Genomic DNA, 15,906 nt, shown 5'->3' on the forward strand with positions numbered 1-15,906 from the left:
TGCAATATCTGAAACTTCAGTCAATTGATAAACCTCACACATATAGTTTGTTTTTTCGGCCTTGGTCCAAATCTAGACGTTTTTTATAATATCTGTTCCTTCAGTCTTAATTTATTTAAAATCTGAAAATTATCGTATCGTTAATTATATTTAACTTATATCCAATAAAAAAGATTTCGATAAGCATACAATGTTGTACTTTATTTATGAAGTAAGTTTAAAAATGACAGTATTTGAAACGAGGGTCTAGTCATCCGAAAAAACTTTTACACCTGACTACTGATTTTTAAATTTTTATATGAATTCTGCTGATTATCGGTAGAATTCCTTGATTTCTGTGATTACGATTATTTTCGGTGATTTCCATAATCTTTACACTGGTTTCCCGTAATTGCCGCTGATTACTCGCGATTCCTGTTTGAATTCCAATGAATCCCGTTGATTTTTTGGTGAATGCCGTGAATACCGCTGGGTTCTTCATGAATTTCGATGAATGCAGTGATTATTTCTATTTCAACTGATTATGATTTTTCTTTTGAATTTTCGAATTCCTCGATTGATTACCTGTGATTATTTCACGAAAGGTGTGATTACCGAGTTGGTTACAAAATATTACTAGTAAATCATGTGATTGTTTCTGATTTTCTCAAGGTTTAACGAGATTTCTGATTACCTTTGATTACACACAAAAATTAATGTGATTACTAATGATTTTCTAGGAATTCTAGTAATCAAGTAATCGATTTCTTCGGTTCTGTACACCTGACTATTCAAGTGACCCCTCGATTTGAAATGTAGGATAAAAATTTTTATTTCTCTTGTACACTCTATACATATATCAATGAGAATTATTGAGGAAATTCTTCATGAGTAGGAAAGCTGGAAGAAGATGTCTATATATTTTTGAGCACGTGTTAAATGAGCTTCAAGAGAGAGGAAAAGGAGATAGAAGCGGTCAGAAGGAGAGTTTTGTATAGGCCCGTGCTTCGAAGATTATAGCCATAGTATCTTTTTAACGGATATGAGGAAGTATAGCCTTAAACACGTGTTATCCACGTTGTCTCAAAGGCAAAGGAAATACCCCCCCCCCTCAAAATCATCGGAAAACTAGAGGATATTTCAGTAGAAGAAAATTGATTGAATCAGGGGAAGCTTAATTACGGGCTCGAAATATATAATGAAATTATAATGAAGTTTCTACTTTGCATTTGAAAGGAGATTTTGATTGATAATTTATTTATGTACTTTTCGTTTATTTTGCAACAATTTCTTGCTATTTTTCCCCCTACAATTTCTTCCTATTTTTTTTTACCCACAATTTCTTCCAAGTTTTTTACGCGCAATTTAAATTTTTTTGCCGCTTACATTTTACACCAATATCCCCGTACATTTCAGGGGCAAATTTTCTATGTTTCCTTAATTTACCACTTTTTAGTGATCACCCTTAACAACGCTAGTTTGGCTGGGTTCTCTTTAAAAAGGAGAGACTTTCTCCAGAAGGATGATTGAGACATCAGTCAAGTTACTGACGAATCTGTCACGCTTGGTGATTGTTGTATCACTAACCTCGTACCAGCTGTTATCTTTTCGAATAAAATTCAGATAGTGACCTTGGTTTAAAGATGAACCTTTATGAATGATCACGCCCCTAGTTTTGTAAACGCTTTGGTTTAAAACCACTTTCTGATTTTCGAATCACGATATTTTGGTTAAAATCTTAATAGGGTGACCATTTACTACAGTATCTCTTGGAAACCACAGAAATACGTACTTATTGGCAGAAATCAACACATCACGTTCATTAATTTCTCTGTATTTACAAGTTCCGCATGCCATCATTGCTGGTCTCATCCTTTCGATTAATGGTTTCCAATTAATTTTAGCGAGGTTTGGCAAAGGAAGAGTGAATATGCAGCTTTGGATAATGTTTTCAGAACTTTTTTCCAGGTGACAGCTGGGGCATTTGGTAACGTTTTGCGACTTTGTCCATAATAGTTCCCGCAGAGCGTTAGAGTCAGGAGTTTCCATTTCTTCGGATAGTTTTGGCAAGAGAACCCATACGAATTCACTAGTATCTTGCTGTTCGTTGTGGGTAAAAGGCAGACCAACAGCCGTTCGCAAATTGAAACCATCGTCGCCGGAACTCGAATTTGAATTTTGAACATGCTCAATAGTGTTACGAAGGCAAGTCAAAATAGGCTTATCGCTCAATGATCCATTATGCCCTTTAACCATGTTTCTTAATTCCGGAATCAGTAAGAGCAATTGCAAAACACTATTTGCGTAGCACGTTACTCCATCTCCATTTTCAAATCCTTTCAAGGGAAAAATGTCTACACTCTGAAGACCTAGTCTAATCTTTTTATTTGGTCTTTCTTTTGCTGTTTCATCAGATCGCTCTCCATCACCTTCTAAAATACTCTTCGACGTTGGCCTTTTTGTACCTCTCTTTGCTTCCGACCCCACTATTTCTATAGGTGGAAGATCAGGTCTGTGTTTTTGACGCAGCCTGTTATACTCCGCAATGGCTCGTCCATCTGCCATAATTTTATTCGGGTCTAATTGCAAGAGATGGAGACCGGCCCAGGAAGTCACTCGCGATAAAGCAACGTAGGCCATGCCGGTTCCAAATAAATTTGATCCCAAATCCATAATTGCGCATTTTAAACTCATTCCCTGGCTTTTGTGTATAGTAATGGCGTACACCAAGATTATGGGGAATTGCGTTCGTTTGACGTATACATTGGTCATTAGCCAGAACTTGACGCTCATTTTCTCGACCACAAAGTCGGGCTTATTGTTCTCGTCGTTTGGTTCCCGATCTACTCTGACCCGGATACCAATGATGTTTCCACGCTCGTTCTTTTGGAATCCCGTTATAACGGCCACGGTGCCGTTAATAACACCTTCTTCGAAATTGATGTTTCTCCTAACCATTACTCGAGATCAAACGCAGAGATACAGCTTGCTCTCAAGACCTCCGGTTTTAGACGGCTCATTGTCTAACATTTTGAGTCTCCTGACAATGTTTTTGGTATTTTTTTTTGTCGTAATCAACGAGTTTGTCTTCGCAATCAACGCATTCAACTTTCTGTCGGCTTTCTTCGAGCATTTTAATGTTGAATTTATCGCACATGGCCAATTTCGGAATCAAACCGATGGGATGAAGTCCTTCTTTAACCAACTTAACGTAAAGATTCATAGCCACCTCAATTTTGTTCGCTCCCGGAACTAATCTACTTTCTAAAGTTGAAACATCATCTTTTGTAATAGTTTCAATTCTAATTCGGTTAAGTAGGTCGCCATAAACTCTGTCGTCGGCCTGTCGTACGTTTTGCGTTAGTTCATCGTATTGAAAATACTTCCAAAGATCAGTGCCTCCAATGCTATTAAATCTTAGTCTCGCTTCCTGGAAAGTGACTTTTAAAATCGCGGGATAACCCTGTACAGGCGGCAATTGGAAGAAATCTCCAAAAACGAGAATGCAAACGACACCACCGAAAGGCTTGTTCATTTCCCAAAATTCATTTAGCCTCAAATGAACGTAAGTTAGTAAGACCGAAGACACCATAGAGATCTGATCGACAATCAAGAGTTTCAAATTTCCCAGAGTTTGTTTCATAATGGAAATATTTTCGGAATTGAGGGAATGGTATTCCGCGGTACGCCCATGTTCTACTGGCAACATAAGTAATCTATGCAACGTTACGCCGTTGACATTTAGAGCAGCCAAGCCCGTGGGAGCGGCGATCGCGACGCTACCGGCATTTTTAAAGTAGCGTCTAACGGCGTTGGCGATAGTGGCAATAAGAAAGGATTTTCCAGTGCCACCCGGGCCAGACACAAAATGGCAAAAATTTTCATTTTGCCCTCCCTCTTGGGTGAAGTGATCCATGACTTTGTCGTACACCCTTTTTTGATCAGCGTTGAGTAACGCAACTTGGTCTAGTGTCATTCTCTCGTAATCAATTTCCATAGCGGCTTCGAAATCATGCATCGCATTTTCCGTTTCAACGACGATTTCTTTCCCTTGAAGGGCATTTTCATCGTCAAAGCTTTCTGTGTCCGAAATAGCTGAAGACTCTTTAGCTTTTACGGAGACTTTGCGCTTCTTTTGAAACCGAAAATTTCTCATGGTATTCTCTCATGGGTTTTAGCGTTGATAATGAGCTTTTGAAAGCTTCAGCGAAGGTTGCAAATTCGCCCAATAATTCAGTTTCGTTTCGCCATGGTTTGAACAGAATAAGTAAAGTGTGGCAGTACTTTTCTGGTTCCTCTATTGGGTCGTGAACGTAATGTTCTATTATGTAGGGCTTAATCCTCTTTCTCATCAAATTATTTATTATTTTTCAACTCAATTACATTTTCAGATTTTTTCGCTGCCTCCGAGTACTTGACGTAATCGTAAAACAGGCCGAACTCGCGCAAGCTTAAATCTTCCAAGCTATCGGGTCTGTTGGGATACTTATCGTCCACAAACCCTTTTTGGCAAATGTCTTCGCTTTCAGGATCAATTTCCCTCAAGCGCGCAAGATCCTTGTAACATTTCAAAACTTTGGATCGGTTTTCCTTCACGTTAGTGTTAAAAAATTTGGTGCTGTTAGACTTTTGAAACAATTTCTGACCCAACATCATGTCCAAGGCTTCGTAAATACCGACCGATTTATTTGTGAAAGATTTCAGTCCATAAGCAAACAGTCTTTTAGACAAGCTTTCGTGTGCCAACTCTGTGAAACACTGATCCATTTCACCTCGATCTCCCTTTGTCACGTACGACGTGACGTATATCGCCACTTGTTCCGAGGAATCGGCGACAAACTGCAAATCCATATTGGCTTTCAATGCTTAAAGTAATGCCGGATTGTAGTCATTGATAAAAACGTCGCTCTCATTTCTGGGCAAATCATACAGGCGTTTTTGGCTTCGTTTCATTTTACGATGACGCGTAACTGATTCAGCAGAGTTCAATGTCGCAACGTTTGTTACGTTTCGAGGAAAACCGTAACGACACACTTTGAGCTCCTTATTTCCTATCTTAACCTTTCGGTAGCAACTGCTGCGACATTTATGTGTTTGAAATTTTTTTACTAGCTGGTAAAGTTCTGGACTTTCAGCAGCTTTTGGGATCGAATAAGTGACATACTTTTGAACGTACTACAAAATAGCTATTGCCGAACAGGAACCAATCACGGGGGATTCCTCGGGCCACAACAAGCAATGATAATGGGCTAAGCCGCGAGATTGGTACTCGACGCGTACAAAATGATGCGCTATCGGTCCAAGAACCGGATTTTCTTTACATAGCACAAAGTTGTTTATGAGTGATTTTACTTTGTTGTGAAAATGTAAACTGACGCTAAGAGGATCTAAATTTAATAGTTCAGCCACCGACATAGATTCGATCCCTGGCGCGTCAGCATTCACTCGTCGTAGGTGGTCGTGAAGTCCAATGTCATCGAATTCGGCCGGATAAAAAGTTAAAAGCCAAGTAGGGGGCCATACTCCCTAATCATGGCCAAAACACATTTGAGAACTTTATACCAATAATCCTTGGTACCTCGAATGTGGGCCATGAAAGTCGCTAAATTACTCTCGAGCTCCGAATCTCAAGAATCAACTTGATTCACGAAATCATTGACCGATACGTTCATGGGTTTTTTCACGCGTAGAACGTAATTCAAACTACTGTTAATGGATTCATTTCGGCCTCTTGGTATAAATGGAACATGAACGCATAATCTCGTCTAAACATTGGATTCGCGTTCAAAAGACGAGAAAGTCGGTATTCAGTTTCCGTCATTTTCCCAAAAGGTCTTTCGTCGTGCTTGCCATAGCGAGCCATTGGGAACAAGTGCATGAATTACATGTATTCTACATTTCTGTCCCAATTACTGATAGGCTCGGCTTCGACACGCTTCATTTGGTAAGAAGCCAACAAATCTTTTGACGGCTGAACATTCACCGGGTGAATTGTATAGTGATCGTACAGCTCATTCACTTCATCTTTTGAGAGTTTTCACAACAGTGCCTCAGGTTGAGTTAAAATTTTATAACGGTCGTCTGGCGAAAGATTAGATTCGATCACACCATCATTGATAACATCGATATCGATTTGGTGCGATTCCGCTTGCGGATTTTTTGCAACTGTAGTGAAGCCGTTTGTATTGGCCTCGTCGTGGTTGTTTAACAGCGCCAATAATTCATCGGGAGTTAATGAATTTTCGTCTTCAATAGTTCCGTTAATCTCTTCGGAGCCATAAATGTAATCCTCATTGATAAGAGAAATATCAATGTCTTTGTACAATGGATTAATTTTTTTCAGTTTAGCGACGGCCTTTTTCAAAGCATCAAGGCGAACAATTTTTTGCCACATCTTTTTGTCACTAGTGGGCAAACCATTAACCAAGACGTGCAATTCGTGATCTTTAGGCAGTGCTGCTGGTATCATATCTAAATTTTTTTGGACTGGAATTGGCAGATATATGATTCTACCTTTCAAAGCTTTCACCGCGCCAAACTGCATGTTGGAATTAGTTTTAGTACCTAACCGGACTACAGTGTGAAATGCCTTCATAAGCTGAATTAAGGCCTTTTCAAACATTTTCGAACTCCTGACTTCGGTCGGAGGGACGTCAACTCCCAAGTCGTTGAGGAAACATCTAATTGGAACCTTTCCCTTTTGCAACTCTTTAGAACAATAAGGGCATAAAAGCATATCCATTTCTCTGAAGCCAGGATTTTTCAATAGCAAACCAGCTCTTAAATTGAGAAAGGCGTGGCTGTCAAAAAGAGAAGTTGACGCCAGTTTTTCCACGGTCCTCAAATCAGAATTTTGTAATATAAACGTTTTGTACTGCAATGAATAGAATCGTGACAACCCCGAAATCTTTAACTTGCAGCAGCGTTCAATGCCTTCATTCAGTCTTTTCAGGTCCATAAAATTACCATTTCCATCAACCCATAATTCATTTACTTGTTCCCCGATACAAGAGTTTTCTCGTAGCACTTTTATTAAAAGTGCATTTTTGTCAAAGCGCAAAATTTTTTCATAGCGCGTTTCGTGGTCCTTGTTTTAAAAAAATCTGCCATCATTCCCCAAAAGTATAATATGTAGTCTCGTAGCAAAAAAGCTTCTTCGAGACTGTTGTTAAGTCTTTTCAACCAATGACTTTGGTAAAATTTTCAATATCTACTAATCCAATTTCTTGCTCTTTCTTGGCAAAACTTCAATAAGTAACGAGCGCCTTGCCTGGTAGGCCGAATATATTTGCTTTTTTGAAATAGAATGTTTTCCAGATAGCAACTGGCATTGGAGTTTGTGGGATGTAAATTTGGAACTTTGCTTTTTACGTGAATTAGCAAAAGTTTATTTTGCAACCAATTGCTCCGTAAGTCGCGTGACCAAAAACCGCTTGAAACTTTCGGCAATCATTTTTTTATTTTTTGTTTTGAAAATTCTTTTGTTAAAGGAGATTGTTTTTGATTTGAAAATTCCTTTGTTAAAGGAGATTTTTTTTGTTTCGAAAATTCCTTTGTTAAAGGAGATTTTTTAACATAATTCTTAGTAGGGTTGGCACCACCTTTTCTTTGTCAAGAAGCGCCACCTATTTAAGGGGCCTGCAAAACCTTTTGGATTTTTGTTGAACTTGTCAATAAGGACTTGCGATTAAGTCCATCACTCGATTTTTTACTCTGAAAGAGCTGGGTTTTTTATATAGTACCTTTTGCAAAATGTTTTGTTTTTGTTCGCTAAAGTCTTAGTTTTAGCTATCAACGCTCTTTGACTTTGTTGTTTCAAACGTTTCTTGTCCCGTCTAGCTTTTCTCGAGAAACCATTTTGAGTTCTTAAAATTAGGCCACAAAAGGGTCTCTTTCCAAGTCACTATAGTTATTTTTAGCAAGCCAGAGAAGGTCTATTTGGAAGCCACAGGTCTATTTGCAAGTCACTGAAGGTTTTCCCAGTGAGCCACAAGAGGTGTATTTTATTCAGTGTGACAGGTGGTTTCTTTCGAAGGCACAAAAACTCAATATATTGAGCTAAGCTAGGAGCCGTAAAGGCCTGTTCTGGATACCCAAAGGTTTCCGTTAGTGTCTTAACGACACACAAAAGAGAAGAAAAAAAGGATACAACACAAACAAAGGAAAGAAAAAAAGAATACAGCACAAACAAAGAAAAAAATCAAAATAAATCTTACCTTAATAAATCCTCAAAGCAGCAAAGGAAAGCTTAGAACGCTTTTAAAAAAGCGTAAGCCTTAAGCATTCCTTGAAGCAAAACGAATTAAAAGTTTGGAGAAAAGTAGGCCAATCAAATAAACCTGAATTCGTCAAATTAATTCAAAATTTGGAGAATTTATCTGTCCTCGAGTCAACGTGTACTGTTAACGTCACCGTTGTTAGATTTCCAGCTAGCATTGATTCAGTTCAGTTTAGATTGAAATGTTATCGAATAAATTTGTAAACCTATTAATACGACCGCTTAGACTCGTGGCTGAGCTTGAATATGGTTTTCCGTGGGCTATTTTGCTTGGAGTAGATTTATTGTCGTGTAAACGAAAGTTCCTTTAAAAATACACCAATTCTATCTTAGGATCATTTAATACTACTCCATGGTAACAGATTGCTAGTACTCTACGGAAAACACAAAATATTCTAAGGCCAACCGCTTCATTCACACAAGAGAGGAGAAGATGGCTCTATCACCGTTCGTTTAGTGACAGTCGCGACCAAAATCATCGTAATTAAGTTTTAGTTAACGCGTTAACTAACGGGAAATATCAACTTCAGATCGTATCTATGTCGAGGAAACCGAATATCAACTCGAAAACTTCGTGGATTTCAAAAGAAGTATAAATGATCGTCAAATCATGTCGCGACGTTAAGCCTCGGTTCGTGAAAAATAGAAGAAAGGACTAAAGATCTCGCTTTTCATGGATTTCCGTGTTTAATTTTAATTCTAAATTGCTTTTTATAAGTGAAATGGCTATTTGATTAAGTAAAGAAGTAATTAAACGCTTTAGTCAAGCAAGATTTAATTGGTTGTTGCCAAAATTAAGTGGATTACGTCGTAACCACATGGTTCACACCTTCACAATAACACTCCACCGCACCACTAGTTCCACTAGGGATCATAGGCACCAACATGCTTCAGCGTCGCAAACAACAATTAAACCAACACACAATCAAACAGTGTCACCCAACTCGCCACTACTCACTGAAATTATTGACTTAAAGGCAAAGTTGCATAACCTCAAGAAAATTTCTTCGTCTAACTCCTTTACTACTACACAGTCTTTAATTAAAACTATTAACTTTGAAGAGGATCAAGAAATCTCTATATTACATAACTCCCCCATCATAGTCACTTCTAACAACCTTACGGCAACTAATACTAAATGTAGAGCCTGCTCACTCATAGTACGGAAAAGCCAGAAGGCCCTCTTATGTGATTTATGTGATACTTGGTGTCATATCTCTTGTAATAAAGTCTCTGTTGCTCTCAACACTGCACACCTCAGCAACCCATCCGATAGTTTTGCCTTTCTCTGCTCTCCTTGTGTTACTACTGGACCCTAAATTATATCAACAGTCTCTCGAATCTTAACCAAAATATCTAAACTAGACGAGGCTGCTGCCAAACGATCAAACTCAATCTCAGACTTACTCAATGATAAGCTATCGTTACAAGTGTCAATTACCTCCCTACAAAAATCTTCTAAGACTGATATTCAAGCTATCATCAAGAACGACACCCTAGCATTGCAAAACTATGATTATCAGCGTGATTCTCTATCCTGTGACTCTAGACTTACCGACTTAGAATCGTCTACTTCCCGATGTGATACTGTTTCTGCAAAAATCTTATCTCAAACTGAACAGTCTCTACAAATGATCCCAAGAGTCAATAACCTATCTAAACGCATTGAACATTTTGAGGCATCTAGTCAATCTAGGGACAGCATGAACTCATGTCTTCAACCACCTCCTCTAGGGAGCACAAACCCTATTACTAACTCTACTAGTGAACCGTCTGTCCAGTTAAAAGAGCAAATTTACTCTTCTCAAACTCGTACCACCATAAACTACCAGAAATACAATGCTATTATTTACAATGCCCCCGATGATCGTACTTTTGTAAATGATCTACTTCTAACCCTCAATTGTTTTCGCAAATATTGTGATACTGTATCCATCAAACGAATAGGACCTTTTATGAGAGACACCATAGGCCTCTTTGTTTACGTTTCCATTCAATCTCAGATCGTCAGTCTTTTATACATGAAGGCACTACTCTCCGTCTCCAACAAAATGGCCAGTTTCGTTACCCAATAACGCCAGATCACAATATCACTCAACGTCGTCACCTTACGTCTCTTGTATAAGGTCTCAAGACTAGCAAAGCAGCAGGGGAAATAAACCTTATCATTCGTCGTGATCGAATACTCCAATTAAACAATCTCTGTGAAATATCTGAATCGGCTGGGTCTTACAACATTCCTCTAGGTTCGATACCTTCCCCATCATTCCTACAGCCATCCTACACTCTAAAATATTAAGGTACCTAAATAGTGTTGTAATGGCGTAAAATGTATTCTGCTCTATTTGTACACCTTGACAAGTTGACAAGGTGTTGAAATGGTATGTAAATCCGAGTTTGGGGATCGGTATATAGGAGTTTGAACTTTATAGCATTAATACAAAAATTAAAGGTTAAACAGATAAAGTCATGCTTCACAGTTTCTTGGTATTAAAATTTTATCTTGTTAGAAAGAAACACTACTACGCCGTCCGCGCGGTTGTTTACTTTTTTGTTATAAGTTATTTTGTAACCAAAAAGGTTAAAGCTCGAATTTTCTAGCTCTTAAGCCGGCATTCTGAAAGTACAATGATATCAAATTCTTTTTTTGAAGGATTTTAATAGTATTCGTCGAAATTTTTATTGAAGCTTCTGATATTCAAATGGAAGATACTAAAAGTATTCTCGGTACAGTCCTTGTTAAAGTTGTTAATTGATACTTTTTTAAAGGTATGAATTTCTAAATAATAGTTTATTTTAAGGTTTAAGGAGGCTCAAGGCTCGTTTACTTTTTATGCTGATTGCTCGAGTGCCTTCTTATTTACGAAGCTTCCTTCAATCAATTCAAGGCTTAGTTGTTGGTCCGTAACTCTCGGTTGGGTCTTCTTGCATGTTGAGCATTTCCAGATGGTTAGATTGGCTCCAAATTTTCGTAAGTTGTCCTGTCTTAAGAGAGGTACATCTTGCGTAGTAGTGATTTTGGAAGTCTCCAGTACACTGAATTATTTCTTTAAGGTTATTCAAGACTGCTTCGCATTCACAACACGTTTCACTCATTCTTTAGCTACTAGTTTACGAGCGCGTTTTTGTGCGACTGTACTCCTCGAAAGTCAAGATAAGATTATAGTGTGTTTTTCATGATTTTCTAAGTTACTTGTTTTAATCTACTCTGCAATCTCAACACTCCAAATTCGTCCATGTAAGGATTTAATAGATGACGTGGTGATGTTTTTTGTAACTCTTTTTGTGATTTAATTGCCCTTATTTCTTCAGCGTACTCTTGACCTTGAACTTATTTAACCCAATAAGTCTTTGCTTCATGCAACTCTACGGCAGTTAGCGATGTTAAGGTTTTTTCTTTTTGTTGTCGTAAAATGGTAATTTGCGAGTCACTCCATAAGAAGATATGGCTCTTTGGTAGATTAAATATATTTTTTACTCTGTCAATTAATCTTGCTACCACTAATGCCCCCATTAACTCTAATCTTGGGAGTGATAGTTTTTTCAGTGATGCAACTCTTGATTTCAACGTCAAGAGGTAGTTTCTAATCTCTCCATTTCTTGCCATGACTCTGACGTAAATTGCTCCCCCATAGGCGGCTTCGCTCGCGTCGCAAAATCCATGTAACTGTTGGTTTTGAATTTCCTCCGTTGACCAACCTGGATTGCAATGACGAGGCGTTTTAACATGTCTTAATGCTGGTAACTCTGTCATCTAATTTTTCCATTCGGATTTTACCTCTTCTGGAATTTCTTCGTGTCAATTAATTACGGCAACCCACAGTTTCTGAAACAATATCTTCGCTTTTATGACAAATAGTGATATCAACCCCAAAGGATCAAACAATCGTGCTGCAAACAGAAGCACTGCTCTCTTTGTGTTTTGTACATATGGCATTAAGCTCAATAAATGTTCAATGTTAAAAGCGAAGTTGTCGTCTTCAGGCAACCAAGTCAATCAAAGAACTTTTAGTGTTTTAGAAGCGCTGGGCAAGATTTGTAGTGATTCGGTCATCTCGTTTTCTGAGGAATCACCGTTCCAGTTTTCATCTCTGATAATTGTCCTCAATTTTTCTGAGTTCGTTTTCCACTCTATCAGATTCATTTTTTATCACTTAAAAGAAGACCGGCAACAACCGGTAGACACTTGGGGCCTGTAATGATAAACATTATTGTCTCCGTTTTGACCATTTCTTGCTATGATATGAAAATTGGATGGTAAAGGGATGTTTTTGACAAAAAAGGAACACTAAATAATCAGTATTATGGGAATGGAGGGGCGACAAATTTTTCTCCGCAATGTTAAGTATAGGCGGAATTATAGACTTTAGCCACGCATACGACAGCCTTCCCCCAAACCGAAACACTGGGAGTTTCGAATTTCTTATACAGAATAATTGTAAAAAAATTGTGGGAAAGGTATATCTTGTAACTGCAAAGGGTACAGCGTCCACGACGAAATAAAATCACTGGCATTTTGGTCTAAAACACTCGAAAAATTGTCCAAACGCCTGTAGAAGTGTTCGACTTCTCGCACACCGCTGCATAACGGTTCGAGTGACATTTAGGGGCTTTGCACAGACTATTTAGTTGACTCATAAACGTAACCTTAAACATAGAGAAATAATACCAAAAATGGATACTGGAGTAGAATTTTTTTATTTCCAATCAAATAGTTTACGTTTCTACATTGTTCAACAGTTTAGCATATGTCGGGAAGCCCTTCCAGTTCAGAGGCATCTTCACACACGACACGCAATTTTGACTGGTACCAACTGCCTCGATCGACATGGCGGCGATAACCGAGATACCAGATTACGCTACTAACATGAGCACAAGCGCCTATCGTCAAACATCCACCTTTGCACGTACAGTACCAACCTAGAATGGCATGAATACCATTACCATTGGGTGCATATCGAATGAGGGCTAGATGAACAACTGAGCTGGAAAACTGACTAGGCACACGAATCTGGATTAAATCATATTAAAGTTTGGAAGCTTCGATGTTGAAAGAGCCCGATTTCTCGACAGTCAATGCGACGTAAAAGGCGCGTTTACAAAGGCGCAAGAAATCGAAAAAGCCGACGCTGAAGGCGGAGAGATGAAGCTTATTTGATTTTTCGCTTCCTCGTCTGGGTGTTTATATACACGCGAGAACTGCGACGTCGAGCGTATTGCTTATGGATGGAGCATACTTTCGGACTGAGTTTCTGATCTACTGTAGCAGATTTTCTCGCTCATGTTTGACCATCGCAAAGTTGCACGTGATTAATCCAACCAATGGTGGCCTAGTATAGATTTTTTTCTTAAAACTTTCGTCTGCCGACGCCGTGGTTTTTTTTAGAATAGTTAAGCCTTGGCTACTAACCATGTCGTTAAAAGAAAAGAAAGAGATGGACAAGGTTTTTAAGGCCTCAATCCGACAAAAAGATATATAAAAAAAAGAAACTTTAATTATTTAATTATAAATTTTCCAATGCTTTGCGATAAATCTCATTCGGATTACAGGGACCGGAATTTACAAAGTGTAAAATGGACCGAAATTGCAGATCTGATGAATATGACAGGTGAGATAAGTTTCATTGCTATTTGCGAATCTTGTAATAATGTTTTTGTCCAGTAAAAGACGTGAAATCGATGTGGAAATACTTGAAGGACCAATTTCGGGTAAATTTTCACGCAATTTGCTCCAAAAAATCAGGGCAGGAGTACGTCGAAGAGCAAGATATAAATCTTGTCAAATGGCCTTTTTTCTCTCAATTGATGTTTTTGAAGGATGTTGTCACTAGGAGGGAGTATGTTTTGATGTGCTTCACTCTTTAGTTTGCTTCTAATTAATCTCGTATTTTGGTTAGTGCTTAAAATTATAAACTGTTTCTTCTTTTATGACATCTGATTGCGATATCTTTCCCGCAAAATCGTCAACAGTTCATTGAACGTCTTATTTACTTTCAGTTATTAAATCTGATCCGATAGGGTGATAACTTTCATCCGACCTAGCGCTATCTGAACGATTTCTAATCTTATATCTGTTCAGATATCTATATAATTTTACAGATATCCGTGTTTAACTTTATACACTGATTATATATACAACCATTCCAGTACACATGAAAACCTTCAATTATCTAGTCAAAACAGAGATACAGAGATTCATGTAATTTTAGAAGCGGGAATAGAGAACAGGGTACTTTTGCGTGCGTCAAAGTCCACGACACCCTTCCTCGAGATAGGGGGGGTATGAAAGAAGAGGCTGGTCATTGTGACGGAGGTAAAAAGCAACGATGTATTTTTGGCCGTCACCGTCAGCAACGTCATCAAAATGTAGTTTAAGTGAGCTTGTTAGATAATTTAAATTTTCGTTACGAATTGAAGGGATTTGATCTATGAGTCGCACTGAAGTAAATACTAACCGTTCTTCATTCCTGCTAATAAAACTACACGGATCCTTGGTCAGAACTAATCACTGTGTTTTGATAAATCATAGCCCCCCCCTCTCGCGCGCGATAAGTTCTTTCTATCTTTATTAAATAGGTGCAACAAATCACAATGGCAACCAGTGTTGTGATTTTGAATAAATTGGTGCCACACAAATAATTGCCCGCTTCAAGGGACAAGTCTTACCTCGTACCTAGTGATGTGAAATTAACGGATATTTTAAAAACGGTAATTTACGCCGTAAGTTACTGATTCAAATTTTGGTAAAACCAAAATTACTGTTCATTACCAAATTTAGTAATTTATATTTTACGTGCTTACAGTAAATTGAATTTAAACAACGTTGAATTGTGAGCACTATATAAGATTCTTTACATGATTTTGCGGCTTTTGTTATCAAGTCGACAGCCGTGCCTTTCTAATCCGATCTTTAACTACCGATTTGTAGTGCTGCCTGGCGCCTGGCGAGTCCATTTGGAAATAAATACAGTACTAGTTGATCACTTAAATATAAAATGAAATTTAGCACGTAATGAGCCCTTGACCAAAATAAAAGGGCACTAGCATGTGCGTGTGACTACTTGGTCCGGCTTTCAAGTAAACACTACTTAAGTGACTAAAAATATAAGGATGTGTGAACCACTATTTTAAGGCTAGTACACGTGGTTTCACTCCCAGAGCGCAAAAATTTCAAAAATGTTTGATAATTCTAACCATTATAAAATTACGGAAATTTGCTAAATTGTCCGTAAATTACCGACTCACATCTCTTCTAGTACCAAGTCAATTGTTTGGGAAAATAAACTGAACTGTTTCCCTTGATAATCAACCTACAACATATACAATTCTCTGTTTTTTCATATTTATGTATATGTGCTATGAATACATTTGAAGCGTATAAATTCTCAAAAGGTAATAATCCGAAACTACGACCGATGCCACAGATATCTGTTTCAAATGTCTACAATCTCGTTTTTATCTCAGATATGATGTAATCCGAATGTGTATCTGAAAAAGGCATCTGATCCGAACAGAAAATAGCCCTCAACTGTTTAACTGATAGCTGAAGTCAAGCAAACCTATTTGATCTGTTCGGATCACAAATCAGATAACTGTGTTCGGTTTAAAACACTAGATGCCGCCAGACCTTTCTCCTCCTTCCTCTCCTG

The 15,906-nt window shown here is 38.1% G+C and overlaps 1 protein-coding gene across 1 annotated transcript; it reads right to left on the reverse strand.

The window, feature by feature from the left end:
- Positions 1 to 11,140: 11,140 nt before the first annotated feature.
- Positions 11,141 to 12,011, reverse strand: LOC149677263 (uncharacterized). Its single transcript, XM_089837259.1, has 2 exons — positions 11,736 to 12,011; positions 11,141 to 11,293 (listed from the first exon to the last, which is right to left on the reverse strand). Exons 1-2 carry the CDS (start codon positions 12,009 to 12,011, stop codon positions 11,141 to 11,143), a joined length of 429 nt encoding a protein of 142 aa, XP_089693385.1.
- Positions 12,012 to 15,906: the final 3,895 nt, after the last annotated feature.

Source organism: Phalangium opilio, unplaced genomic scaffold (assembly GCF_054372755.1).
Source record: "Phalangium opilio isolate 3A_F unplaced genomic scaffold, DU_Popi_V2 ptg000043l_1, whole genome shotgun sequence".
Lineage (NCBI taxonomy): Eukaryota > Metazoa > Arthropoda > Arachnida > Opiliones > Phalangiidae > Phalangium > Phalangium opilio.

Coding starts and splice junctions, on each gene's coding strand:
- LOC149677263 (XM_089837259.1), bottom strand. CDS start 12,011: ATGACAGAGTTACCAGCATTAAGACATGTTAAAACGCCTCGTCATTGC. Junction 11,294..11,735: donor TAGCAAGATTAATTGACAGA/GTAAAAAATATA, acceptor GAAATAATTCAG/TGTACTGGAGACTTCCAAAA.